Source organism: Microplitis mediator, chromosome 5 (assembly GCF_029852145.1).
Source record: "Microplitis mediator isolate UGA2020A chromosome 5, iyMicMedi2.1, whole genome shotgun sequence".
In the NCBI taxonomy this organism is placed as follows: Eukaryota; Metazoa; Arthropoda; class Insecta; order Hymenoptera; family Braconidae; genus Microplitis; species Microplitis mediator.
Window position 1 is genome coordinate 1,900,990 of NC_079973.1, and position 27,091 is coordinate 1,928,080.

The 27,091-nt window shown below is 31.0% G+C and overlaps 4 protein-coding genes across 13 annotated transcripts in view; 1 reads left to right on the forward strand and 3 right to left on the reverse strand.

The window, feature by feature from the left end:
- LOC130668172 (protein sickie) overlaps positions 1 to 14,932 on the forward strand; it is a 105,397-nt gene extending 90,465 nt beyond the window's left edge. For all 8 annotated transcript variants that reach the window (XM_057470326.1, XM_057470322.1, XM_057470321.1 and 5 more), the window contains 4 exons: positions 9,317 to 9,400; positions 11,348 to 12,022; positions 12,277 to 13,923; positions 14,005 to 14,932. In XM_057470326.1, coding sequence (XP_057326309.1) covers positions 9,317 to 9,400; positions 11,348 to 12,022; positions 12,277 to 13,923; positions 14,005 to 14,160 — 2,562 coding nt within the window. In that variant the 3' untranslated portion in view covers positions 14,161 to 14,932. The remainder of the gene's footprint in view (positions 1 to 9,316; positions 9,401 to 11,347; positions 12,023 to 12,276; positions 13,924 to 14,004) is intronic.
- A 979-nt stretch (positions 14,933 to 15,911) lies between these two features.
- Positions 15,912 to 20,785, reverse strand: LOC130668382 (glycosaminoglycan xylosylkinase). Its single transcript, XM_057470648.1, has 6 exons — positions 20,638 to 20,785; positions 20,089 to 20,499; positions 18,721 to 19,021; positions 18,385 to 18,650; positions 17,661 to 17,887; positions 15,912 to 17,477 (listed from the first exon to the last, which is right to left on the reverse strand). Exons 2-6 carry the CDS (start codon positions 20,497 to 20,499, stop codon positions 17,249 to 17,251), a joined length of 1,434 nt encoding a protein of 477 aa, XP_057326631.1. The 5' UTR covers positions 20,638 to 20,785; the 3' UTR covers positions 15,912 to 17,248.
- Positions 20,786 to 21,481: 696 nt separating this feature from the next.
- Positions 21,482 to 25,341, reverse strand: LOC130668327 (pre-mRNA-splicing factor 38B-like). 3 transcript variants are annotated; one of them, XM_057470564.1, is made up of 6 exons: positions 24,969 to 25,341; positions 24,321 to 24,598; positions 23,312 to 23,475; positions 22,798 to 23,202; positions 22,180 to 22,453; positions 21,482 to 21,912 (listed from the first exon to the last, which is right to left on the reverse strand). In XM_057470564.1, the coding sequence occupies exons 1-5, from the start codon at positions 24,994 to 24,996 to the stop codon at positions 22,189 to 22,191; spliced, it is 1,140 nt and encodes a 379-aa protein (XP_057326547.1). In that variant the 5' UTR covers positions 24,997 to 25,341; the 3' UTR covers positions 21,482 to 21,912; positions 22,180 to 22,188. The 3 variants fall into 3 exon arrangements, with proteins under 3 accessions (XP_057326547.1, XP_057326545.1, XP_057326546.1); XM_057470562.1 differs by having other exon boundaries at positions 22,193 to 22,453; positions 24,969 to 25,340; XM_057470563.1 differs by having other exon boundaries at positions 22,193 to 22,453; positions 23,312 to 23,463; positions 24,969 to 25,339.
- Positions 25,342 to 26,055: 714 nt separating this feature from the next.
- On the reverse strand, positions 26,056 to 26,870 carry LOC130668319 (uncharacterized). The gene is made up of 2 exons (XM_057470550.1): positions 26,695 to 26,870; positions 26,056 to 26,590 (listed from the first exon to the last, which is right to left on the reverse strand). The coding sequence occupies exons 1-2, from the start codon at positions 26,704 to 26,706 to the stop codon at positions 26,183 to 26,185; spliced, it is 420 nt and encodes a 139-aa protein (XP_057326533.1). The 5' UTR covers positions 26,707 to 26,870; the 3' UTR covers positions 26,056 to 26,182.
- Between the last annotated feature and the right edge of the window lie 221 nt (positions 26,871 to 27,091).

Sequence of the window (27,091 nt, forward strand, 5' to 3'; positions counted from 1 at the left end):
TACTTATTTTCAGATATTATTTAAAACCGTACAAAATATTTTGTGAATTGAACTTAAGAGTTATGACTTTGGATGATAAAATGGAATCAGTGTTCAAAGTGTAGTTATTTTGTTGTAAGTGTCCATAATAATGGATGTAAATGTATGCTCGAGAAGAGTTCACGATGGATATGCTACGATCAGAAGGCCCAGAAGCAGACCCCGAGCGGTCTACAGATCAGACTCTGAAGAGTTCATAAAAGATGGGCCCTATGCACTTGCTGTTGTTGCTGACGTTTCGCTCGAGCAGGTCCACCAGGTCCCGAGATGGACGGAGGGAAACTCAAAGTGCAGCAGACTCCTCGAGAACTATGGGACGTTGAAGCAAAAAAATTCAACCGAAGCTAATGGAGTCTGCAGACCGGGAGAAAGAAGTGAGCAAAAAGTCTTAAATACTTTTGCTAAGCAAAAGAACATTCCCACGGGGGAATATGACAGACTTTATGACTCAATAGCCAAGGAAAGTTGTACGCAAAACTGTAGGATGTCTCTGGATTCTTCGACGAAGAAATTCCACGATGAAAATTACTACGACGCTGTTGCTCCAGATAACTTAATAGCCAGTGTAAGTCCCCGTACATATTTACCCGGGCATAAAACTCAGCAGAACAACAAAAAAGATAAGCCAAAAAAAAAAGTTAAGCAACCGATTTACGCAATTCCAAATCCTGTACCAAAATCAAAAGAGATAAAAAATAATATGATAATAACTGACAGTAATTATGTACCGAGCGGTGATTTATATCGGACGACAGCTAAATATATTGAGGATATAAACAAAAATATAGCAGAGATAGATAAGAGCTATGAGGAATTTGGTTACACAAGTGGTTACGGTGTAATACGCAGTAAATCTGACTGTCAAGATCAGGAAAACTTTTATAGTCTTGCGAGGAAAAGAAGTATGGCGCCAATGCCACCAATAAGCCCAGACTTTGGTGAAGACGATAATAAAATAAATCATCAAGTAATTCGTCCAAATTCTTTCGGCAAACTTCCGCCCAAATTACTGCCGCGTTCTTCGTCAATCGACAACACTAATAGACACTCGACTGGTTCGACGTCAACTGCTACTTGCTCTACCAAGTCCACAGAGTCGCTCTATGCCATAAGTGAAACCTTTAATAATAACAACAGTAATAATAATAGCAATAATAACACTAGTATTAGTAGTCATAATAATTTTCCACTGCTGCAGACCAGCAATGGCAGTAAAGTAGTGATGAGATCACCGTCAGCAAATAGACGTCGACTTATATCTAAGTCTTTTGATGCCGAGTCCGTTCTTAAAGATCGGTTTGACGTTTCAACTCTCGACAGACGAGATCACAATAAAAATATTTCAAATGTTCCGGCGACTTTTGATCCCAGGATAAATCGTTCGCCAGGAGAAACATCAAACAAAATCAGCCAACTCAATGATTGTAATTCAAATGACGACAATTTTAAAAAAAGAGGATACGAGACGTTGCCGACGAGGTGCAGGAAATCAAAGAACAAGTGTCCAGATAAACAATGTGGCGAAGTAGAATCGTCTTCAAGTGCAATACGAAGTTGCTCGAGCACAATTGACGTGAGAAATGAAGTGCTAAGCAATCTTGATAATTATTTACTTGATGCAACGGACGTTATTCTGCAGAATTCACTGCACCGCGTTGATACATCGAGCAAATATTTGTCACTGTCAAGAACAAGACACAATTCATTAGAAGCTGATGATTCAAATGCTTTAATTTGTCATCCTGGATTCGCTACACTCCCACGACGTGCTAATACTTCATCGTCTTCGCTGCTATCGGCTTCCTCTATTTCTTCGGCTGCTTCATCTCCCGCCTCTCCCTATTCTACGTCATCGACGTCAACTGGGAATAGTTACAATAACAATAACAGCAGCAGCAACAGCAACAACACCAACAAAGATCGTGATTTTTTGCCGACCAGAAGATTATCAGCGACGGTACCGGTACTTGAACCACTGTACGAACACGCAGTTAGCAATTCTGTTAAACCAAGACACTGCGAAAATGTGATACCTTGGTGGGAACTAGCCACCAGGAAATATCGACACCGTAGCTGTCCCTCGTTGCAGGTAAATTGTCACTTAATGTCACAATAACGTGAGTTGCGGTTGTACTTTTTATTTTAATGCTAAAACTCGGTATTAAAGTTCAAAGATTACCAGCAATAAAATTTATTTTTCTTCATACAGATATATTATATCATATTATATTATGTTACATAAATATTCTTAATGGCGCGATTTATTTAAATAGACAATTTTTAGTTTTTATTGAGAAATATAACAGGACGTCTGTCAAATTAAAATCATTTTTAGTATATATATATGAATACGTATTAAAATGTCAGGAGTAAATGCGAAGAATGACGAGTGGTTTGTATAATATTATATGTTATATTACGAATGGAAGCGTAGGCAAGACTCGATTGAATAATTAGACGTGCTTGACACCCTACTTTGCTTTAATAATTATTTTTTTTAAACTTTTGTTTTTTTAATTCAACGAGCAATAAATGTAAGAATATCATTGAATTTAACTCGAGATTATTTTTAGTGGCCGTAATAGGGCACATAAAATTACGCGGATGTCTAATTTTCAATTAAAAATCTGTGATCTTTAAAAATATTCAATTGATTATTTTGAATTTAAATTTGAAACTCGGAAAATTTCAAATTTTATGAATTTTTTTTTAATTCAACTCATAAGTGTGCAAATATTAAATTTAACTCGAAATTATTTTCAGTGACCGTAATTGGGCACATAAATTACGCGATGTCTAATTTTCAATTGAAAATCTATGATGTTTTAAAATATTTAATTAATTATTTTGAATTTGAATTTGAAACGCGGAAAATTCAAATTTTATGAATTTTCTTTTAATTCAACTCATAAGTGTGCAAATATTAAATTTAATTCGAGATTATTTTCAGTGACCGTAATTAGAAAACTATCAAAATTACACAGATGTCTAATTTTTTAAAAAAGTAAATGATCTTTTAAAATATTTAATTGATTATTTTGAATTTAAATTTGAAACTCGGAAAATTTCAAATTTTATGAATTTTTTTTTAATTCAACTCATAAGTGTGCAAAAATTAAATTCAACTAAAGATTATTTTAGTGACCGTAATAGAACACTTTCAAAATTACTAATTTTTGAAAAAAAAATAAATAATCTTTTGAAAAATTTACTCTGTTTAAATTTAATTTTTTGAAACAGAAAATCCCAAATTTTATGAATTTTTTTTTTTTTTAATTATACGAGAATTTAATTTACAAAATTTATGAGGACAGGAACGCGCGGAATAAAATTTTTATTATAATTCAGAACAATAAATTTTTTATTTTCATTAAAAAAAAAATTATAATTAAAATTTTAAAAAATGTTTTAATATCAATGATCCTGAAGTTAGTAGACAATTAGCAATTTTCGGAAAAAATGCAGATGCAGAAAATTTAAAAAACTACAGGTGCAATTTTTTCAAATATTTTTTTTTAAAAATAATTTACTGTTTAAAAAAAAATCAAAAAATTATAAGACGTCGGCTAACTTCAGTATCATTAATATCAAAAAAAAAAAATAGTTCAATTATAAGAAAGTTGAATTAATAATTAAATAAATCAGCTGTCTGAGGGTAAGAATGCACTTGTTTTATTGCTGTGGTCAGCAACTCGAGCCTATAAGTAAATAATTTTTTACCTGTACCCAAGTAAAATAATTCCAGCTGTATCAATGTTACGCACCTGTCCATTTACTTTATTCTTTGTTATTTTTACCTTCACATCCTTACATATTTCACTATCGGAATTTTTTTATTCCCAATACCTGCAGTGTCCAATAAAATAACAAACTTATCATACGTGTGTTTAACTTTAAAGAAGCTTCCAAAGCTGTCTGAAAAATAAATACTACGTAACAGAATAAGTTCACGTTTTGCTCAGTAAAAAATATAAATACATAAGTGTACTTAAAAACTAAAACCCCAAAGTAAAAGAATATATAATCGCTTTTACACACTCGACAAGCGTGACGTTTAATATTATATTTCACATGAGATTTAACGAGTAAGAGAGAACACGTTAAGTGAAAGTCGTGTGAATTAAAAAGAGACAGTAATATTTTAGCAACTGTTACTCCACTTAATTCTTAACGCATCAAAGATTATATGCAGCTTTTAATTATATTTAATACCATAAATATTAAATATATAAATTAATATTTATAAATTGTTATTTAATATAATTATTTTTAATTATTCCACCGTAAAATATTAATTATTTATTTACGGGATTTAAATTTAATTCGCATTTACTCGCTAACACTCATATGTATATATTTATTTTTGCTTTACTTTTATTTCGAGGGCGTTTACATACTGGTAATAAAAACATTATGACTACGACCTGGAAGTCGGTGGCAAAAACATGACATGATTATTTCTTGACCGTACGGAAGCACGAGAGACAAGAGTTTACTTGTGTTCATTTTAAAGCTGTTGAGTCTTTGCATTTATTTTTTTTATCTACAATAAAGTTAACCAGTGATGAATAAAACATAAAAATACTTAGTATCAAAATAACAAAAAAATAATCACTGCAAGTCACTAAAAAATTAACCACATACTTGAATTATTTTATTTAATTACATTATTTACTTTATATAATTTGATTAAGTATTTTTTGGTCCGTAATAGGACATTTATTACCTCGATGTCTCTTATATTCAATGGAAGTTGGATATTAAATTTTTTTAATTATTTATTTTATTAGAAACTTTAATTAAATTCAAAAGTCCCGCGGTTATTTAAAATAAAAAGTTTTTTAAAATTCGCGGTTTTTTTTTAAATTTAAAAATTGAAAAAATACTCGGTTACAAATTACAAAATATAACCACATACTTTCATAATTTAATTACGTTTTTTTCGGTCCTTAATGAAACACTTACCCGAAGTTTTTTATATTCAATAAAAATTTGAAATTTTAATTTATATAAAAAAAAATTTGAATTAATTAATTTATTTAAAAATTCAATTAAATTTAAAAGTATTTATTGGTCCGTAATAGAACACTTATTACCTCAGTATCTCTTATATTCAATGAAAATTGGATATTAATTTTTTAAAATTATTTATTTTATTAGAAAATTCAATTAAATTCAAAAGTCACGCGATTATTTAAAATAAGAAGTTTTTTAAAATTCGCGGTTTTTTTTTAAATTTTAAAATTGAAAAAATACTTAATTACAAATTACAAAATATAACCACATACTTGTATAATATAATCAAGTATTTTTCGGTCCGTAATGGAACACTTACCCGAAGTTTTTGATATTCAATAAAAATTTGAAATTAAAATTTTTATAAACAAAAATTTTGAATTATTTAATTTATTTAATAATTCAATTAAATTAAAAATATCCCCCCCCCCCTCGATAATTAACATAAGAAATTTCAAAAATTCATGAATATTTTTTTTTCCAATAAAAATCTCAACAAAATCGAAGAATTAAAAAAAATTTCAATAGAACAGACTAAAAAATTTCACAATTTCATGGCGCATTGAAAAATTATAGTACCGCCATAAATTATTCGAACTCAGTACATTTAATTTGTTTATTGTTTCCTCCAATGAATGCAGTATTATATAACATTTTAAATGGACTATTGAAAATCTTTCCCGATTAATACGATACGTGTATACTACCGTAGATAAAGATCTATTGAAAAAAAAATAAAATACGTGGGAGTAAATCACACCGGATATTTATCCGATTAGTTAATACTTCCGAGTATAAAACCCAGGTATCCAGGTCACAGATTCGTTGATTCAAATTTAGTACATGAATTATTTATACATATACCCATTATATAAACTATCGTAGGAGTTTCAATGTTACAGTAATTACATAATAGGCGTATAAATTTGTAAACACTTTAATCAATCAATTGGAGTAATTTTAAATTAAAAATTAACCGACAAGCAAATTAATAACATCAATTGATGAAGATTATTAAGTACACTTACATATAAATACGTATATACATATAAATTTTAATTTATATAGACGCATTGTTCTACTTTTTAAAACAGTACAGTCTTGAGTTTAAAACCAAGACACATATTACCCTCCAGTCTTGTGATTGTTCGCTCCGATAGAGATGTAGATGTTGCCTGTCCCGCTTGCTAACTCGGGCTTGTTTTAACAGCGTCCATTAATTTTTTCATTATGAAAAAAGAAAAAAATTAACTAATTTAAATACAATTTAAATAATTTAAGCCCCGCCCTATTTAAAGCCAAGGCTGATATCAAAGAACTTGGCTATTGATCTCCGACCTTCACTCAATAAAAGTTATTTAGAAAAAAATAAAGACCAAATAATAATAATAATAATTATGATAATAAAACAAAAACATAGATATAACGGTTGGAGTCGTGTGGGTCGACTTCTGGGTCGTCTTGTGGGTCAGTTTGCGCCTACACGATACTCTACACACTACACAAGTTTATCCTACCGTGGCCTAACTACTACTCGGAACTTTCGTACAACCCAACGGTTAAAAGACCACAAAAAAATCAACAAACAAACAACCGATCCTGTAATAAAAAGGAGGTGAACTGTATCTGAAGTCTCTTTTCCGGACACCTGATTGGCTAAAGACAGCATAAAAATATATGAAAAGCAACTCGCGTGTATTTGCACGAGACACGAGTTCTAGTTTTCTATTATTTAGGATTAGAAGAGCCTCGAAAATATTGCGGGCTGGTAATCAGTAAGCGAAATAAAAAAAAAAATTAAGCGATTAACACACAGAGAAGATGCCCATCGACTTGACATCGAGATGTCCGGACATGTTTCTGTACACGGAGAAAAATAAATGATTGGAGTTATCATACTAAATTTGTAGCTGCAATCATCTAGGATGATTAAAAAATTTTTCAGTGTAAAGATGGTTAGTGCTACAATTTGTTATAATTGCAGTTACCATTTTTTATAGTAACAGTTACCATCAGGATGATAACAGTAACCATTAAGATGATTACAGCTACTATCAGGATGGTAATATTTACCATCAGGATAATAATGTTTCCTATCAAGGATAGTGATAATTTATCACTGATAAAAACACTGATAAAGAAAAAAAAAAAATTATTAAATGCTATAAAAAAAATTGATCAAAAATTCAATAATTTTCAAGTACTGGTGCAAAATTATAAATTTTTGATTACAAATATGATGACAAACATACTTAAATTTTATTTATAAAATTTTTACAAAAAAATGACAATTATTTATTTTTTACAATTATTTAAATCCATAATTTGATGTTTAAAGTCTACTTGTCTTAGATGGTAACTTTAATCATCTTTAATGGTAACTACTACAATTTCTGATGGTAACTGTAACCATCTAGATCGTAAATACAACTATTTAAAATGATAACTGTAACTATCTCTAATTAACATACATGATTGTAACAGTTACCATAAATATGATTTATACAATCATCCAGATAGTTGTCACTACCATCGGGTTGATGGTAAAAAATTTTAACATAAATAGATAGTAACTGCAATCATTTAATTTTCTGAGTGTAAAGGATCTAGGACTCAAAAAAATTTTTTCCTTCAGTATTTTCTATTAATTTACATTGGAAAAGCCTCGAAAATATTGCGGAGTCATAATCAGTACGAGAAATAAAAAAAAATTAACCGATTGACACACAGAGAAGATGCCCATCGACTTGACATCGAGATGACATCGAGATGCCCAGGACATGTTTCTGTAAAGGATCTAGGACTCAAAAAATTTTTTCCTTCAGTATTTTCTATTAATTTACATTGGAAAAGCCTCGAAAATATTGCGGGCTGATAATCAGTAGGCAGAATGAAAAAAAATGTTTGCGCGCGAAATATGAACTCTAGTGAACCCAAAAAAATAAATAAACAAATATTTGATTAAAAACAAAAATTAACAGCGTAAAGCCAACGCAAAATTAATATCTAAAAATCACCCATACCCGGTCGCCAGTAAATTTAAATTTATACCAAGATTGGGCTCTTGAATAATTTATCTAGGTTTAAGAGAGCTGGTTTTTAATACAGTTCTAGATACATTTAAATCACCCGACCGGATGACGAACTCAAGAAGCCTTTGGAGACTCTTTTAAAAGACTCTGGTGCCAAGCTGTTGTATTTATCTCTTTTAGCTCAACAAAACTTATGATAAAGATAAAAAAAAAACTATCACGTGAGATTAACACAATCTGGGTTAGTGTATAAAAATTACGGCGTTTGTTTAAGGATTAAAAATACACACACACCGGATTTATTTATGGTCTGTCCCACAATCAGTAAATTACTACACACTCGACTCAAGATTACATATTATATATATATATTAAGTAAAAAATAAATGCTCCAGGACATTGCATGCGTTCGGGGCGTTTGCATTCACATTCAGCTCAACTCCTGACAGTTCAGTCCACCTTTTATTACATTACAATTCCAATTCCAATATTATTAAAGTTTACTCCTGTATCCTGTAGCGCACAATATATAATATATAATATACAATATATAATAATGCTCCAGCTCAATATAAATACTTAGTCTACTTGGCTCAGTACCGAGTGTCTGTACCTGATACCAACCAGGAAAGTTAAATACCGGTATCACGGATTAAAGCTTGGGAAATATCCTTGATAATTATATGCTTCTAAGTCAGCGTGTCGAGTTGCGGATAATTATAAGCCTTAACTTCTCCATCGTTGTTCACTTGTAAATATAATAATACATAGTCTGGGTATGAGTACTGAGTATGAGTACAAGTATGTACTATGTACTTGTTAGATTACATACTAAACATAACAACTAAATGTGGACGACGGAAATTCACTCTACGCACCAACGCATGACAATACATCGCATTGCACATTAATAAAATTTTTTACTTCCATGTCTGGTAAAAAAAAAAAATTATCAATTGTTGTAATCATTGAGAATTTATACCCACTACATATATGTGTATATAGATTACTTGTGTTATTTATTTCATAATAGTGATCTATAAATTATATCATTTGTTATATATATATATATATATATATATATATATATATATATATATATATATATATATATAGACATATATGTTTATTAAGTAACGAGAAAGTTTGAATAGGAGTTTTAAATGACTGAGTTACAACGAATGTTCTAATGGATTTTTACTCAATGGGACTTTTATTTTTTTTTACAGGCCCACGTCGTGTCAGCCTTCGAGCAGAGTCTGTCGAACATGACCCAAAGGCTCCAGCAGCTCACAGCGACCGCCGAGAAAAAGGTGAGTTAATTTCCGGTTCTGTATTGTATTCATTGTAGCATGCTAGGACCAAGTCACGGATTCATGGGTTACATGGCCCTCATGGGACTTGAGATAAATTTACTAAAATTACCGTTTTAAAATTTACCGGTTTTAGTTTTTTTAATATTTAATTATTGGGAGCTAGAATTTTTTTTAGATTAAATAGATCACTGAGTCGAAAAGTTTTTTAGTTTGTGTACACGAGAAAAATGGAGTTTAAAAATCTATGGACTTTTGTTGTGCTGTCGACGAAACTTTGAACGAGAAGTCGGGTCCAAAAATTATTACGCTCTACTATTCCGGGAAAAATTCCATCTGTTTTAAATAAAATAAAAATTTTAAACTTCTTGTTCTCGTGTAGAATTTTTCGAGTTTTGTCTGCACTATTTATTTAGACTATTTTCCAACTTTTTTTCAATAATTTTTAGTCTTTTGGTGGCTTATTGATCGAAATTAGACTTTTTTCTCAAAATTTCGCCTTCTTTCGTTTTTATCCAGACCAATATCAGACTTTTACTGCCTATTATTTTTATTAGTCTGTTTTTTATCCTCTTTAGATCAAAGAAAATTTTTTAAAAAATTGAAAGACAGACCAGATCAAATTTTTTGACCCGGGTTAATTACAATCGGAGCCTCTGAAAATTTTTTATACTCTACTATAACTCCTATTATAGACAAATAACTTTTATTACAATTTATCAATAATTTTGTATTGCAGTATAATAATTTTCTGACGACTCAACTTCCTGTTTAAAGTTTCGTTGACAGCATAATAAAAATTAGTAGATTTTTTGTTTACTTTTCTCCGTGTCGACAAATTTGGAGAGCTAATTAATGATAATAAACTTGTTACAATAGATAATTGTTCTCTGTATTCTATAGACAGGTCCAATTAGTCGGAATCCTAGCAAAGGGTTTAGTAGAGTTTGCTCGTCATTGACTTTGGGTCTATTAAATACCAGTGAAGGCTGATCGCAGTTGATTCAGCTCTTAGTCTCCCAAATAGTCTGCACCTGCTGTCATACAGCAAACGCAAACTTGTTTGACGTGTTCACAAGCTTAATGATGACTACCCGATATCCCAATAAAATAAACAATTTTAAACCAACAAAATAACTTTATAATTCAGCCGTTTTTACGGTATAATTTTTTTGAATTTAATATACAAGACCGCAGTCTCATTTAAAAGACGTTTTATCTACTCTCTATATCAATAAATGACTTGTTTTTTTTTTTTTAGTAAATTAATAAAAATATTTAAGTGGACGTTAAAGTAGATTCTGTTTTAATATGCAATTTCGCGAGTAATTAATTTTTTTTTTACCTATAAATTTACATACTAAATAAGTTAATCGGGTTTTCTTTTAATTTCATTGCTTGTAAGTTTTATTTTTTTTATCTAAAGGACGTTAATCTTCAGGAAATAGTCTAATTAACATGATTAGTTTTTTTTTTTTTTATTTATTTTGATACTGACCCAGAAATAGCGAATCCGTACATTCGTACATTTTTATGTTCGTATGTACGGAGACTCAATTGCGCCGAATCTACTCAATGTATCGAGCTAATTTTTTTTTTATTATTTTCAAAAGACTGTTTTGTGTAGCTCGTGATGCAAAATGGCTGTTATTTCAGTCATGAAAAATTTGATGACAATTGACGTCAAAAATTATTCGGTCAATTTTTTATAGAATAATTTTCTGTGCAAAATCAAATTATCGCGGGATCTGGCATTAAATTTAAAAAATGACCGATGGTAAATTTTTTGCTGGTCAATTGACGTCAATTGTCAGACAATTTCTCTGCCCTACTTCACTATATGTTTTAATTAAAATTATTGTCATTAATAATTAATTTTTAAGAACAGAAATGATAAAAATTTTCAGTCTTAGCATCTATTTATAAAATAAAAAAATTTATCAACAGGATTCCGAGCTGCAAGAATTACGTGACACAATAGAGCGACTCCGAAAACAAAGTGCCGAGGCTGGTTTGAATAACGGCACGTCACCAAACGGCCGTAGACATACACTAGGAGACTCGGACTCAGGGACAACGGGTTGCACCGGAGGTTTCAGTAACCACCATCAGGGCTCATCAATTGCACGACAACTTTCAGCAGACAGCGTGACTTCGCTAAACTCTTTGAGCAGCGCGTGCTCAGTCAGCAGTCATCACAAAAAGAAAGGCTGGCTCCGCAGTTCCTTCTCCAAGGCGTTCTCTAGGTCACGTAAGAACCGTCACGGCTCAGTGTCCGATGCCGAGGACTGCAAAGACCCTGGAGCCCGGATCGGGGGCGAACTCAGTGCACCAAATAGTCCGCGATTGCCCACGGCAGCCAAGCACGATAAAAATAATCATGACAATCAAGGACAGAAGGTCAATGGACAACAAAAGTCACCAGAGCATGAGAATTCCATGTCTGTGAGTAAGAGCAGCTCGGCTTTATATAAAAAGGACAACAATAAAGAAGATGAAGACGTTGATGAGCTGAAGAAACAATTAAGAGAAAAGGATATGGTGCTAACGGACATTAGACTCGAGGCATTGTCTTCAGCTCATCAATTGGAATCACTCAAGGATACTGTTATTAAAATGCGCGTAAGTATTAATCTCCATCCATTCGAATTATTAATAAAAAAATTTAAATTGCCAGCGCTCTTTTATAATAAAAAAAAAAAATTAAATAATACATTACGTTCACATTTTATTCTTCAATGCCATCAACTATAAAATTACAAACCTGATTGTTAAAGGACTCAAGCGTCTGTGTTGATAACAATTTTATTTATTACAGCAATTACTGGTATTAAAATTTATTTAAATAATAATAACAATGTTTATATTTATTGCAGAACGAAATGCTGAACTTGAAGCAGAATAATGAGCGGCTCCAGCGTCTGGTGACATCAAAGTCCTTGACGTCATCTCAGTCATCGCTCCCAAGCGATCCGGAGCGTCGGTTTAGCATGACGGAAGTTGTTTCGAGTGTGGCTGCGCTGGCTAACGGTGATCACGGGTCTGCTGACCAGCTGGAGGACATCAGTGTCCCTGAGCACCCGATCGTGCCGACGACGCGCTCGTATTGTCCGTCGACGACCGCGGAGCCGGTGATCGAGCAGGAGACTGACGGGAAGCGAATCCACGTCGCGGTGTATCTTGGCAGCGAGAACAGCTTTAATTTGAATCTCATAAGCGGGAACGGGGACGGGATCGCGGGGGGCGAGCCACCGCACTGCGTGATTGCGAGTGTCTGTATTTCGAACAAGACAACGTGGGATTCGTTGGACTCAACAGTGAGGCGCTGCTTCAAAGAATACGTGTCGCGAGTTGACCCGGTTACTAATCTTGGACTGGGAGTTGAATGCGTGGCTTCTTATCACTTGGGAGAGGCGTCAAGATGCACGTCGGACTCGCAGCATCCGGAGCTTTTGCCCTGCGGATACTTGATCGGTCATGTCAAGACTATTTACCTGGTGCTCAGTGGGTACTCGTGGCTCGCAATAGACACTCTGATCCCCCGGTCAATAGTCCAGCGGCTGATAAATCTTCTGACTGAACACCGTCGCGTTATTCTCTGCGGGCCCAGCGGCACTGGCAAGAGTTATCTCGCCGGGAAACTCGCTCACGCGCTTGTAGACTCCGATTCCGAGACCAAAGACGCTGCTGCGGTCGCGACATTTAATGTCGACCACAAGTCCAGCAAAGAATTGCGCCAATACTTGGCCCACATTGCCGAGCGTTGTGATTCAAACGCCGCTGACGAATTGCCCCGAGTTATTATTCTCGAGAACTTACAGCACGCGGCTTCGTTGGGTGAATTATTTAGCGGTCTGCTAGGAACTCGTCATCTATCTTGTCCAGCAATAATTGGTACCATGAGCCAAGCAACTTGCAGCACCACAAACCTACAGCTGCACCACAATTTCCGCTGGGTTTTGTGCGCAAATCACATGGAGCCAGTAAAAGGATTCCTGGGTCGTTATTTAAGACGCAAATTACTCGAGCACGAGTTACGCGAAGCTGATGGATCAAGAAACGCTGAGATGGCCGCAGTCGTCGAGTGGCTGCCACGTGTATGGCTGCATTTAAATAAATTTTTAGAGACTCACAGCAGCTCGGACGTGACAATTGGCCCGCGGTTATTTTTGTCATGCCCAATGCAAGTCGCGGGCTCTCAGGTTTGGTTCACTGACTTGTGGAACTACTCAGTTATTCCGTATCTAGTGGAAGCCGTCAGAGAAGGTCTGACTCTCTATGGAAGACGTGCCAGTGGGAATGGTAACACTGACGGTGCCTGGGAAGATCCGGCCCAATTTATCGTCACAAGTTACCCCTGGATTTCGACCCATGCCGTTCATGGTGGTAGCGATGCTCTCTTGCGTCTTAGACCCGAAGACGTCGGCTATGATGTCGTTAATTCAGGCCACGGTGCAGGAGTTGGTGCTTCTAGTGTTAAGAGTCTTGGCAGCGCGCACAGTGACACCGAAGGCGATCCACTTGTAAGTTTCATTTGCCCAGCATCGAAATTTATCGCAAATTAATTGTGGATCTTATAAAAATTAACTAATTTTTTTTTTTAGTTGAATATGCTCATGAGACTACAGGAAGCAGCCAATTACTCAAGTCCGCACAGCAACGACAGCGACTCAGTGACTTCCCTAGACTCTTCTCACACTCGACACTCAGAAGATCTCAATACTTCGACATCTTCAAGAGGAGTCGAGTCCGCGCTGTAAGATTTGACCGGAAAAAATATTTTTAAAAGAAATAAAATTTGAATACCAGGGCAATAAAAATTTAAATATCAAGACCTTGCCATCTTTTTTATCAACGTCAGTAATAAAATTATTTTTTGTCAACCGACGGTTTGCTAAATTTATACAACTTTTATATTAAATTTAACAAGACGTATTTATTATTTTTAATACTTTAATACTGAATTTAAATTAATATGATATTTATAAATTATTAAACGGTCTAACAATGGCGATAATTTAACCGTAGGAAGCATCAATATACAATGCAATAAATAAGGTTACGTGTCAATATATTTTAATTAATTCAATCGATATATAAATTTAATAATAGTAAATAATAATAATAATAATAAAAATATATTGATGGCTATACAATGAAAGATTGATAGTTGAGGTGAAAGTGATTAATTTTTTTTTAATAAATCAAGTATACAGTATTAATCAAGAGTACTTGATCATCTCGACATAGATTTTATTAATTATTATTATTTTTAATAATAATAATAATTAATTAACGATCAAAGGTTCAATACAACTGGTGATATCTGAATAATTTAAAATAGTAAGAGAAAAATAAATAAATATAAAATTGTCCCAGTGAGAGATTGAACCTCGGGTTCGACGGTTTCCAGTTTTTACCCCCACTCTGGGTGAAAATCTCCCACTTTCCTATACGCATGCGCAGTTTAAAAAAGCTGGGGAGTGGGAGAGACCCGAAGCTCAGTCTCTCCCTGGGAGAAGTTCAAACCAGCGAGAGATTGAACCTCGGGTTCGACGGTTTCCGGTTCTTACCCCCACCCTGGGTGCGAATCTCCCACTTTCCTCTACGCATGCGCAGTTTTAAAAAGCTGGGGAGTGGGAGAGACCTGAAGTTCAGTCTCTTCCTGGGAGAAGTTCAAACCAGTAACAATTTGTACGGTTCTTATACTCTAGTATATTTATACAAATTCGTTATAAATAATTTTAAAAAATTTTATTTAATTTAAATGTTAATATATAAATACATAAATATTAATTATAAATATATGAATGTGAGTAATGCCGCTGGATAAATAATCAATTTGAATTTATAAATAATTGAGGAAAAAATAAAATAGTTATTTAAGCGTGAGTAATTCTGGTCATTATTTTGTTGTAAATAAATGCAAGTTAATTAATAATTAATTGTGAGTTGACTCATATTGACTACGAATAAAAAACAAACAGTCGGGTATTTTTAAAATGGCTAAATTGCAATAGTTTTATTGATGTAAAGAATAAATAAATAAATAAATAAATGAATCGACTAATTAATATGCAATAAGTAAAAAATGCTATTTCATGTAACTGGATTTTAAAATTAAACTAACGAGAAAAAAAATTTTGTAAGCTCTTTGAATAGAAATATATAATAATTGTAAATGTATTTGCGATAATTTTTTATGTACGCAATTTTTAATACGCAGTATGATCGAATTGATATATATGTGAAATGATGTAAATGTAAATTATTTGTAATACTATAAATTATATTAATACTGATAATAATAATAATGGTAATTATTATTATAAATATATATGACAACAGCTGCATTTGGAAATATTTTTTACGTTTGTATTGTATTTATAAAGCTCTGCACCTAAAACGAAAAAGAAAATTACCCGAAATAATAATTGTGTCATGAAATAAATAAAAATTCTCATAAATGTTATTTATCTTTTTTTTTATTAAATAATTTTTTTATTCCTACAATTTTATACATCGGCAGTGATTACTCGAAATAAAGTACTCAGATATGAAAGATAACTCTATCTGATCATATATGTTCAGATATAAACACATATTTGATCAGATATTATAAAAAAAACCCTTATCTGATATATATGATCAGGTATGAAAAGTGATATCTGATTAGATATGAAAATTAACTGTATCTGATCATATATGATCATATCTAAACACATTTGTGATCAGATATTATTTAAAAAAACATTATCTGATCATATATGATATATATGAAATATATATCTGATCATATATGAAAAATGATATCTGATTAGATATGAAAAGTAACTGTATCTGATCATATATGTTCAGATATAAACAGATATTTGAATATTATAAAAAAAAATGTTATCTGATTGGATATGAAAAGTAACTGTATCTGATCATACATGATCACATATAAGCACATACTCGATCAGATTTTCTTAAAAAAACCCGTATCTGATCATATATAATCAGATATGAAAAATGATATCTGATTAGATATAAAAAAAAAATATCTGATCATATATATTCAGATATAAACACATACTTGATCCGATTTATCAAAAAAACTTTATCTGATCATATATGATCAGGCATAAAAATTTACATCTAATTACATATAAAACGCGACTTTATCTGATCACATATGATCAGGTACGAAAATTTATATCTGATTAGATATGAAAAGTAACCGTATCTGATCAGGTATGAAGACTGAAGTCTTATAAAATATGAAAAATAATATTATCTGATTATATATAATCAACTATATGATGATCATATACATGAACAAGATTAGATACCAAGATTTTCATCAGAATAGATGTAAAAAATGACCTTATCTAATCATACATAATCAGATATGATAAAAATAAGATCAGATACTTAAAGTAAACACATCTGATCATATATAATCAGGTTTTACAACTCATATCTAATCAGATATGAAAGATAACCCTTTCTGATTATATAGAATTAACTATATGAGGATCATATACATGAATATGATCAGATATGAAGACATATCTGATCAGGTATTTGTTCAATTAACCGTATCTGACCATACATGATCAGATACCAAGATTTTCATCAGAAAAAATATGAAAAATGACCTCGTCTAATCATATATGAAGAAATCCGATCAGATACTTAAAATACTCATATCTCATCACATATAATCAGGTTTGAGACTTCATATCTATACATTTGTGGTTAGATTTGAAGCTGAATTTAAACATGTGGTTCATATATGACCATATCTGAGTATTCTATCCCAGGTAATAATAAATATAAATTAAAATAAATAATCTATTTAAGTTATCGATGATCTAAAATAACATTAGATGGATATTTTTTAAGTTTCAAGCAGTACTCGACGACCGCATAGATGGTAAGTAATCTCCTATCCATCGCACTGAGATAATCTTCAGTGATTAGGGGAAGAACGTCGGATTCTACGGCTTCTTGAACCAGAAGTTGCCTCAATGAAGCACTTAAAGCTCCTCCGCCTAGTAATTGCAGCCTATCCCACGTTGTTTTATGGATCCTATAATAAATATTGCTCACATTTTATTTACTAACTGTTTTTCCTAGTACTAATTATCGGGTCTATTACTACCAGTATCAAGTGTAGAAAGTAGTACAAGTAATTAGCTAATTACTGCTACGTCTAATCATATAATTACACTGGAATTTAAACTAAACAGTTTGTTGTAAATAAATAACTTACATGCAGCACTGGTACAGCGGCGCTAATATATCAATATGATCGACGTCAGGATTCGCCAGACTCTTTCCATTATCAATTAATAACACAGCGGGATTATGAAAATTATTCTGCATTAATTCGTAGTGATGGCGGTCGCCATTATCCAGCAGAAAATCGAATATTGCGGTATCTATTAAATCGAGGAGTCGACTAGAGGCATGTGGAGCATAAGTTTTGCTTTCCTTTACCTTTTAGATTATAATTTTTTTATCAGTTACCATTTAATTCATTAATTAATTTATAAATATTCTAATTATTTATTTTTACTCCAACTTTTTTTTGTTTAATTTAAAATTTCAATTACATCTAAAATTTTTAAAGCCTACCAGTAATTAAACGCTCATAAATTATGATACTGAAGTTAGCCGACGTCGAATAATTTTTTGATTTTTTTTTTAAACAGTAAATTATCGTAAAAAAAATATTTGAAAAAATTGCACCTGTAGTTTTTTAAATTTTCTGCATGTGCATTTTTTTATTCTTCGTTTTTTTGTAATTGATTTGTTGAAAAAAAAATCCGAAAATTGCTAATTGTTTGCTAACTTCAGGATCATCATATATTTTATTAATTAATTTGTAATTTAAATGTTCACTTACTGGTCATTTGCTTGACCATTGACTAGTTTGAAAAAATTCATGCTCGCAAACTTGATAATTATTTAAAAAAAAAAAGTGAATTAATTACCTTATCACAATAATTTTGATTAGTTTCCCATTGGGCGAATTTATTACGTTTGTAAGTTCGCTGCCAAGGATGTCGATGTTTGAAAAGCTTCAGCGAGGAAGGTAACCAGAGTATCAAAGAGCCTTCGAGGATATTATTTACCCCACAAACTGGATCCGATGCTGAACAATAATGACAGACGCCATACAAACACGTCTCGTTGGCTTCTTCGAACATCGTCGCTGATACCTCTGCTGTAGCTTTGCTCTGCACTTCTTTGAGGTTCACTACAATGTCAGGGATAGTTAATTACTAAAAATAGTCATCTATCTAGATGATGATGAAAAAATTTATTACGTTTTCTGATAACGGTCAGAGGAACACGTCGTAGGCCGAGCAGAGACGACAAATGGAAAGCAACAACTTCCGCATTGTGTCTGTCTTTGCCAAAGTAAACTGGACCGTGTAAAATAGTATCTCTACTGTACCACTGGGGTTTAAATAACGCTTTGACGTTTGGCTCTAGTGTCAACATCAACTTGAGTTGTGTTCCCACTTGGGCATTTGATACTTTTATTATTTTAGTTTTACGCAACGCGTTTAAAATTGTTCCCAATTCTGGAGCTGCAGGTGGTAGTAAATGATGCGCATCTGGCCACTATAATTAAAAAAAAAAAAAGTGATAATTAATTATCAATACGTTGATTACACAAGAAATTAATTTCTTTGTTAATTCTACTGGAATAATTTATTACCACAAATATTTAATTTTTGATAATAAACTTGTATTCAAAATGACACTTTCAATTTTTTTTAAAATACTTCTGTTAAATTGTTTGATTTCATGTAAATTTAATTACGGACACTAATTACACAATTTATTTAAAATATTAAGTCTCCACAACTTATTTATGATCTTGGTCAGCGGACTATTTAATTTAAAAAAAAAAATGCACGTATAGAAAATTTTAAAAACTATAAGTGCAATTTTTTAAATTTATCGTTTTTTAAAAAATTCAAAAGTTATTAAAACTGAGGTAATTTCAGTATCATAATAATTTATGATACTGAAATTAACAGACGTCAAATAATTTTTTGATTGTTTTTTAAAATGACAAATTATAAAAAAATTATTTCTAAAAAAAATGCACTTGTAGTTTTTTAAATTTTTTACATGTGCATATTTTTATTTTTTTTTTTTTTTTGATTTGTTGAAAAAAAAATCCAAAAATTGTTAATTGTCAACTAACTTCAGGATCACTAATTTAGTGTCCAAACCAGGAGCTTTCGCTGGTAGAAATGTTTTGGAATTTTTTATGGAAAACTCAGTTCTAAAGTTCTAAAGACTTTTTCAAAATTCTAAAGACTATTCCAGAGTGATTCAGAGAAAAGTCCGAAAAATTTCCACCATGGTTTGCTCTCAGCTTAAAATAAAAATTTCCCTGACAGCAAAAGTTGTATGACACTGAAAGTATCAGACGTCAAAAATTTTTAAAACTTTTATCAACTAATTAGTTGTGAGTAAAATAAAATTTTTATAATTTGCACAAAAAGATTTTTCAAAGTTTTTGATGTTCAATTTTCTAATTTTTTCCTATAAGTATTTTACTTGTTTATTTAAAATAAATAATTTTTTTTATTGTCTACTACTTTCAGTATCATAAAGTTGTTTACCCTGACTGTAACTGTTTTAAATAAATAAATAAACAAACAAAAATTACCTACATTATTATTGGGAATACTCCAAATGTCATCCTGAGTATTTGGCATAATTTTCAATTCCACTAGTAATCTATCAAGTAACAAAGCGTAACTAGAGTTACGTTTAAAATATTTTGACGGCAGTAATCTCATCTCAGCTTTTATTTTTTCTTCAATTTCATGTGTCAATGATTTTTTTTCTCGTGATTTATCATTATTGCCATTAATGTTAACATTATTATTATTATCACTGTTTACTTTATTATTATTATCATAACTATTATCCTGTATTTTGTCATTGGCAACTGGTGAATTCCTCCCGTACAATTTATTCGATGAATTGTCAACAATCATTAGTATAAAATAAATATTAACAGTTAAAACTAGAATTAAAAGCCCGCCAAGAGCAACTAGAGCACAACGTCTACCAATCATCTGGAAAAAAATATATTTTATTATTCCGCGCATGTATTTTTGTTATGTCAAAGTACGACAATATTTTTATTAAAAAATTAAAAACAAGACTCGTGTTAATTATTGATGATTAATTCTAATAAATAATTAATTGATTACCTCTCAGATACTTTTTTAAATTTAAATAATAAATATAAGCAGCTCTGGATCTTCATTATTTGATAAATTTTCACCCCCACACGTTACCTTGTGCTCGACTGACGTCATCCGGACTCTACTAGTTACCGCCATATTTGTTTTGTTTAAATATATACAATCTATCATTTACTACAGACTACTATCGCACTAATTTATGTTATCATTAATTACTTAGTTAATTATTTATGCGCAAATACAAATTAATTGACATTTAAAAATGACAGTTCAGTCAGATGATACCGAATTCAGCAGACGTCAAATAGATTTTGAATTTATTTAAAAATGATTAATTACAAAAATAAAAATATTTCAGAAAATTGCACCTGTAGTTTTTTTAATTTTCTACAAGTGCATATTTTTGGATTTCTTTTTTTGTCTCTAATTGGTTGAAAAAAAATTCAAAAATTTTTAATTGTCTGTTACCTTCAAGATCACAAAGTTAGCGGACAATTGATAATTTTCAAAACTTGGAAATAATAAAATAAAATAAAAATAAAAAAATGCACGTTTAGAAAATTCAAAATTAAGTATATGCATTTTTTTATGTGTAATTAAAAAATTGTCTCATGGCTGCTACATTTACATGAGTGTGAATGTAGCAGACATCAGGCAAATTTAAAATTAATAAACAGAGTAAATAATTAATAAAATTAAATTTCAAAAAATGCGCATTTGAAAAATTTTGAAATTAATAAGTGTATTTTTTAAAAATTATTTACTCTATTTCAAATTTCAAATTTTAAATTTGTCTGCTACATTTACTCATAACTTAAAATTTTATTTGAAGGATAAAAAAAATAAAAAATGAATTATTAAATTACACTTATTTTATTTATTATATAATATATTTATATAAAAAAAAAGAAAATATTTAAACTACACAAGTAAACTAATTATACTTAAAATATAATAATAATTTTAGGCAACCGGAAGTATCGATTTGTTAAATTCAATGGCTCGGTCTTACAAATCGATACTTTTACTTAGTTTTATTTAGTAAATTTTATTTTTTTTCTCTTTCTTAAAAACTAATTATAATTATTTCTTAATTATATATTTATTTAATGATTTATCCAGTAATTTATCAATTAGTCACAATAATAATAATTATAATAATAATAATTGTATTTGTAGGTACAAATGTTTGTAATGATGGTAATTATATTTATTTATTATCGTCGTTGTCGTTCTCGTTCACGTGCTAACTCAGCTGCATAATCCACTGGTGAATTTTTTCTGTAAAAAAATTTTAATTATATATAATTTAATAATCATCTTAATTACAACGATACTCAAGTTAGCCGACGTCTAATAATTTTTAGATTTTTTTTCAACGATAAATTATAAAAAAAAAATATTTAAAAAATTGCACATATATTTTTTGAAATTTTCTACACGTGCATATTTTTTTTTTATTAATTTGCTAAAAAAAATCAAAAAATTTTTAATTGTCTGCTAACTTCAGAATCATTAAAAAATAAAATAAATAATAATTATAATTACAATAAATATTTACCGTTCACGATATCGATCACGATAATGTTCGCGACTGCGATCACGAGTCGATCTTTCTCTACTGCGACTGCGATGTCTCTTGCTTCTCTCTCGACTTCGTTCACGACTTTGTTTCCGTGAATGTCGATCACGTTTTCTCGTTTCCTCAACTCTACTGCTTCCACGGTCGCGATCTCTCGAACGATCACGTTCCCGTGATCTTTTTCGTTCTCTTTCACGATCACGATACCTGTCCCTGCTGTCCCGACGATCTTCATCAGACCTGCAATGTCAAAACACGCAAACATTCTTTACATTCTTTTAAAAAAATTTCATTTAATAAAAAATATTAATATTAATAATTAATTAATAGTAAAAAAAAAAAAAATTTAAAGAGGGTCAAGTTTAAAATTATTAAAAGTACCCGTGAAACGCAATTAGCGCATGGGTAATTCTACTTGATGATATTGATATTTAATTTTCATGGACGACTGCCTTCTTGATTCCTTTCTATATCCTGGCAATTTTTATATTATTAGTTAATTATTATACTAATTAATTAATAAATTAAATTAAATTAAAGATAATTATAATAACGTGATTTAAACTCATACCACGTAGACGCACCTGGCTCGCCATTGACTCGTACGTGATTCAGCTTCGCCCCACTGGACATCGCTATCAGAAATGTGTCTCGGCTGCTGACTTCTTGCTGCTGAGCTCCCATTGTCTTTGCGTCCCGTACCACTACTGTACTTCCCGTGATTATTAAGCGTAATCGGAGGTTTCGCATTGCGCGCATTTATCGTCTGCTGGGGAAACCTCTCGCTCAACCGCTGCTCCAGTTCCTTTTGTATCGGGACTGGTATCCTGGGGAACAACGTCGAGAACCACTCGAGTTTCGTCAAAAACTGTTTTAAAATCTCTCCCATCTTCATCATCTGCCCACCGCCGGCTTTAACATCAAACTCTTCTTCGTCGTCCAGGTACTCGTCGTACCAACTGAATAAATCAGCTGGTGGTTGTGTATATCTGGAATTTTTTTAGCTTTACTTTAATATCCAGGTCATTTTAAAATACTTGACATTTTTAAAGGTCAGTTTAGTTCTTTATTATAAATATATGTGATTAAATTTCGTACCTTATATACATAAATCCTAAAGCTCGAATATAAGGCGAATCCGGATGATTGATAAGTCCATTTAATTGTTTCCTCGTCAATCTCAGTGTAAATAATTTATAAAGTAGACAATAGGCCGTTGATACAATTCCACCAGCTCCAACTCCGCGTACCTGCATGAAGCGCTAAATTACAACCCTTATGTCAAAATTAATAAAATTCAAATTTAAAAACTACCATTTCACCAAATACATGCTACTCTGTAATTAAATGTCATTAAAATATTTTTATTTATTATCCCCACTACCAAATTCAAATTTTACTCTTCAGCACAACCGTGATTTTAGTCTCTCGTTGTCATGACAGCGACATCCTAGAATAGCCGACGTCTAATAATTTTTGAATTTTTGTAGGAACAGTAAATTTAAACAAAAAAGTATTTAAAAAATTGCACCTGTAGATTTTTCAAAAAACGACTGCATATTTTTAGTTTTTTTAAATTTATCATTTTTAAAAAAATCCAAAAATTATTAGACGTCTGTTAAATTCAGGATCATGATAATTTGATGATTTTAAAGTTGACGGACAAAAAATTGATTACAAAAAAAAATTACACGCATGTAAAAAATGAAAAAAAGTTGTAGGTGCATTTTTTTGAATTTTTGTTTCTTGTTTTCGTTTTAAAAAAAATTCAAAAATTATTAGACGTCTGCTAACTTCAGGATCATGATAATTTGATGATTTTAAAGTTGACGGACAAAAAATTGATTAAAAAAAAAATTACACGCATGTAGGAAATGAAAAAAGCTGTAGTGCATTTTTTTGAATTTTTGTTTCTTGTTTTCGTTTTAAAAAAAATTCAAAAATTATTAGACGTCGGCAAACTTCAGTCATATAATTTGAAGTCCTGTGAGCAAAATGTTTATAACGGGAGTGCTGATGAGTAAATCATTAAAATATGAGCCCCTTAATTAAAAAATTAACTAGCATGCATGATGACAATGATCATCAGTAATAAAAACATACTCACGCCTCCACACATCCCGGTTTGACCGGCAGTTTTCCTGCTGCCTTTTTCCCAGGGCTCTAGATGCGCAACTTTGTAATAAATTTCATCAATAACTTCGTGGTAGGTTTTGAGTTCATATAAATTAACTTTGAAATAATGTGATGATAAAATATTCGTCAGTATCAGTGGATTCAAGTTCATGGTGCGCTCGTTCCCCCATAGTGCCAGGACATTTGACTTTTTTCCTTCACGTGGTTTGCGTTCCTCTTCGCAACCACTTGAATTATTCCATGGAGATCCTGGTAATTAAACTTAATTACTACTAATTCATTATCTTAATGACTAAATAAATACATGTAATTAAATTACATAAAGGTCGATGGCTCGTAATTATAAATCAATAAGTAAATAATTACTGGCGCCAATAAAACATGACCCTGAAGTTAGCAGACAGACAACAACTTCCGGATTTTTTTTCAACAAATTAAAAAAATCCACGTGGAAAATTACGGACTGCAGGTGCAATTTTGGAAATATTTTTTGTGATTTCGTTTTTAAAAATTTAAAAATTATCAGACGTCGGCTAACTTCAGTGTCATAATAAATCCTGGGGAAAAATAACGATGACGAAATAATATAACCTAGGAAAATAAATAATTAAAAAAATACCTTCAGCAGCATCTTCTTGGGTCTGCATCTTCAGAATGGATGTCGATCTCCAACAAACGACAAATCATTCACTTTTTATTTATAAAACTACCAGACTTTTGTATTTCACTTGTTTGCTTGGCCTTTTTTTAACGGACACAAAAGTATCAAAAACAATTGACCAACACCAAACAATTTCGTCAATTACGTAAATAAATCACTAGTTACTCTGGTACTTATACTTAGGAATGTTGATGCACAATATTTATATACTTGTTGATAAATTATGGACATGGGAATCCATACGATTGTTTATTTATTTTACTAAACGTTTTACTTGATGATGATTACGTGCGATACCAACGCGTCAGAAGCTGGATTATCATGGTTGGAAATGTGCATTGAATGACAAATGATAAATAAGAAATACTAGGGGTAAAAAAAAAAAATTATTTGTCAGCGACATCTTGAGTTGTCATGGAAAAGTTTTTTTTATTTCTTTTCTTTTGTTTTATTTTTCGCGCGTTTTCCACGCGATGCCAGCACCTGTCAGTTTCCATTGAATTCGAAGTTTTTTACCTGCCGATTTACTTTTTTATGAATTTTCTTAAAATTCAAAAACAAAAATAAATAATTATTATTTTATTTTATTCGTTTATTAATTTTCTTACGACTTTCTTTAGTTTATTTTTTAAATTTGTTCAAATCTCCCGGGCGTTTTCAAATATCAAATTCTAACCTTTCATTGAAAGGAACAGAATTTTCTAACGAAATGTTTTCATATAAAATTATAAAATATGTCGTCATATTTATTTAATAAAATTCCATTTGAAAATTTAAATTTATTTCGAAGTATGACTCATTTTAAATTAATAATTTAATTCTAAGAAATTTCAAATTATTTTTCTATTTAATCCCAAGAAGAATTTAAAATTTTTTGATTTCTTTTTATTGAGAAGTCACTGAAAATTTTTGATTAAAATCCAAAAATTTCTAATCTTAATTAGTTTCAGATTCAAAATGAATTTCTATTTATTCTAATTGTTAATAAAAAAATTAATTAGGTTATAATAATGGCGGGTAAATAAAAACAAAAGACAACTAAAATAGTAAACTGATAATTTATTAAATTGTTTGCTGTAGATAAATAAATTAAAACTTCTATCAGAATAATTACAATTTACAGCATAGACTTTTATATTTATATAAATAACGTAAAAAAAATCTGATAAAATCTAACAGTATTCGATAAACTTTTTTTTCAATTGCTCTGTGCTGGATGTCAACACTTCGTTGATGATGTGTGAGTATTCTCCCTTCAATCTCATATATTTTTTGCCAAGGTTTGTATTCTTCGAGTTCAAAATTTCATGAATGTAACTGCACCTCTCATATTTATTTATGATAAGACTGATAATGTACTGCGACAATGCTTTAGTTTTCATGTGTTTTTTCATGGATTCCAATATATCAGAAGCGTTGCCGACATTTTGCTCCAGTTTCTCTTCTTCTAACTCGATTTGGTCTTCGTCTTCTTCAATTCCTTCAAGAGAATCTTCCATCAGCTCGCAAAGTATTTTAATATCTCCTGGGAGATGCATGTCCTTGGTCAAGCAGTAGCTCTTACAATCGCACGAGATTTCCTGTGAACAACAAAGTATTCAACAATTAATTTAGCGTCGAATTTCAAATATTTAAATATATTCTAATAAATAAAATTAATCAATAAATGAAATGTTTAAATTACCAGATGCGGCATTTTTGTAATAATTAACTAGACGCTGAGTATTTAAGGTTAGCGAAAAACTTCTGCTGATAAATTCTTCAGGTATATGGAAATTATAGTCATTAAGTAATGGGATTTAACTTAAGCCCAAGTAATTACTTCGAAGGGTAGTTGGGAAATAAATGAACGTCATCTAAACCATGTGGGTACCAGTGTGTAGGTTTTCAAAATTAATGTATCAATGCGCCCTCTTCTGCAAATATTTACGCAAAGATGGACGATGGAATATTTTGGTAATGGAACCCGGACACTAGATCATTAATTTAAAAAAAAATTCTCAAGTTCATTTGACTTGGAAAAAATTAAATTTCATGTTTTTAATTTTTAGGAATTAACTGAAGAAAAATTCCTGGAATTT

What these genes read in the sequence shown, in the direction of transcription:
- LOC130668382 (XM_057470648.1), bottom strand. Translation starts at nt 20,499, where the DNA reads ATGATTGGTAGACGTTGTGCTCTAGTTGCTCTTGGCGGGCTTTTAATT. An exon ending in ATCAAAATTATTGTGATAAG is followed by an intron (nt 17,888 to 18,384) that starts GTAATTAATTCA and finishes ATAATCTAAAAG; the next exon opens with GTAAAGGAAAGCAAAACTTA. An exon ending in CCGCTGTACCAGTGCTGCAT is followed by an intron (nt 17,478 to 17,660) that starts GTAAGTTATTTA and finishes TATTTATTATAG; the next exon opens with GATCCATAAAACAACGTGGG.
- LOC130668327 (XM_057470562.1), bottom strand. Translation starts at nt 24,996, where the DNA reads ATGCAGACCCAAGAAGATGCTGCTGAAG. An exon ending in TTAGGATTTATGTATATAAG is followed by an intron (nt 23,203 to 23,311) that starts GTACGAAATTTA and finishes AAAAAATTCCAG; the next exon opens with ATATACACAACCACCAGCTG. An exon ending in ACGAGTCAATGGCGAGCCAG is followed by an intron (nt 22,454 to 22,797) that starts GTGCGTCTACGT and finishes TTGACATTGCAG; the next exon opens with GTCTGATGAAGATCGTCGGG.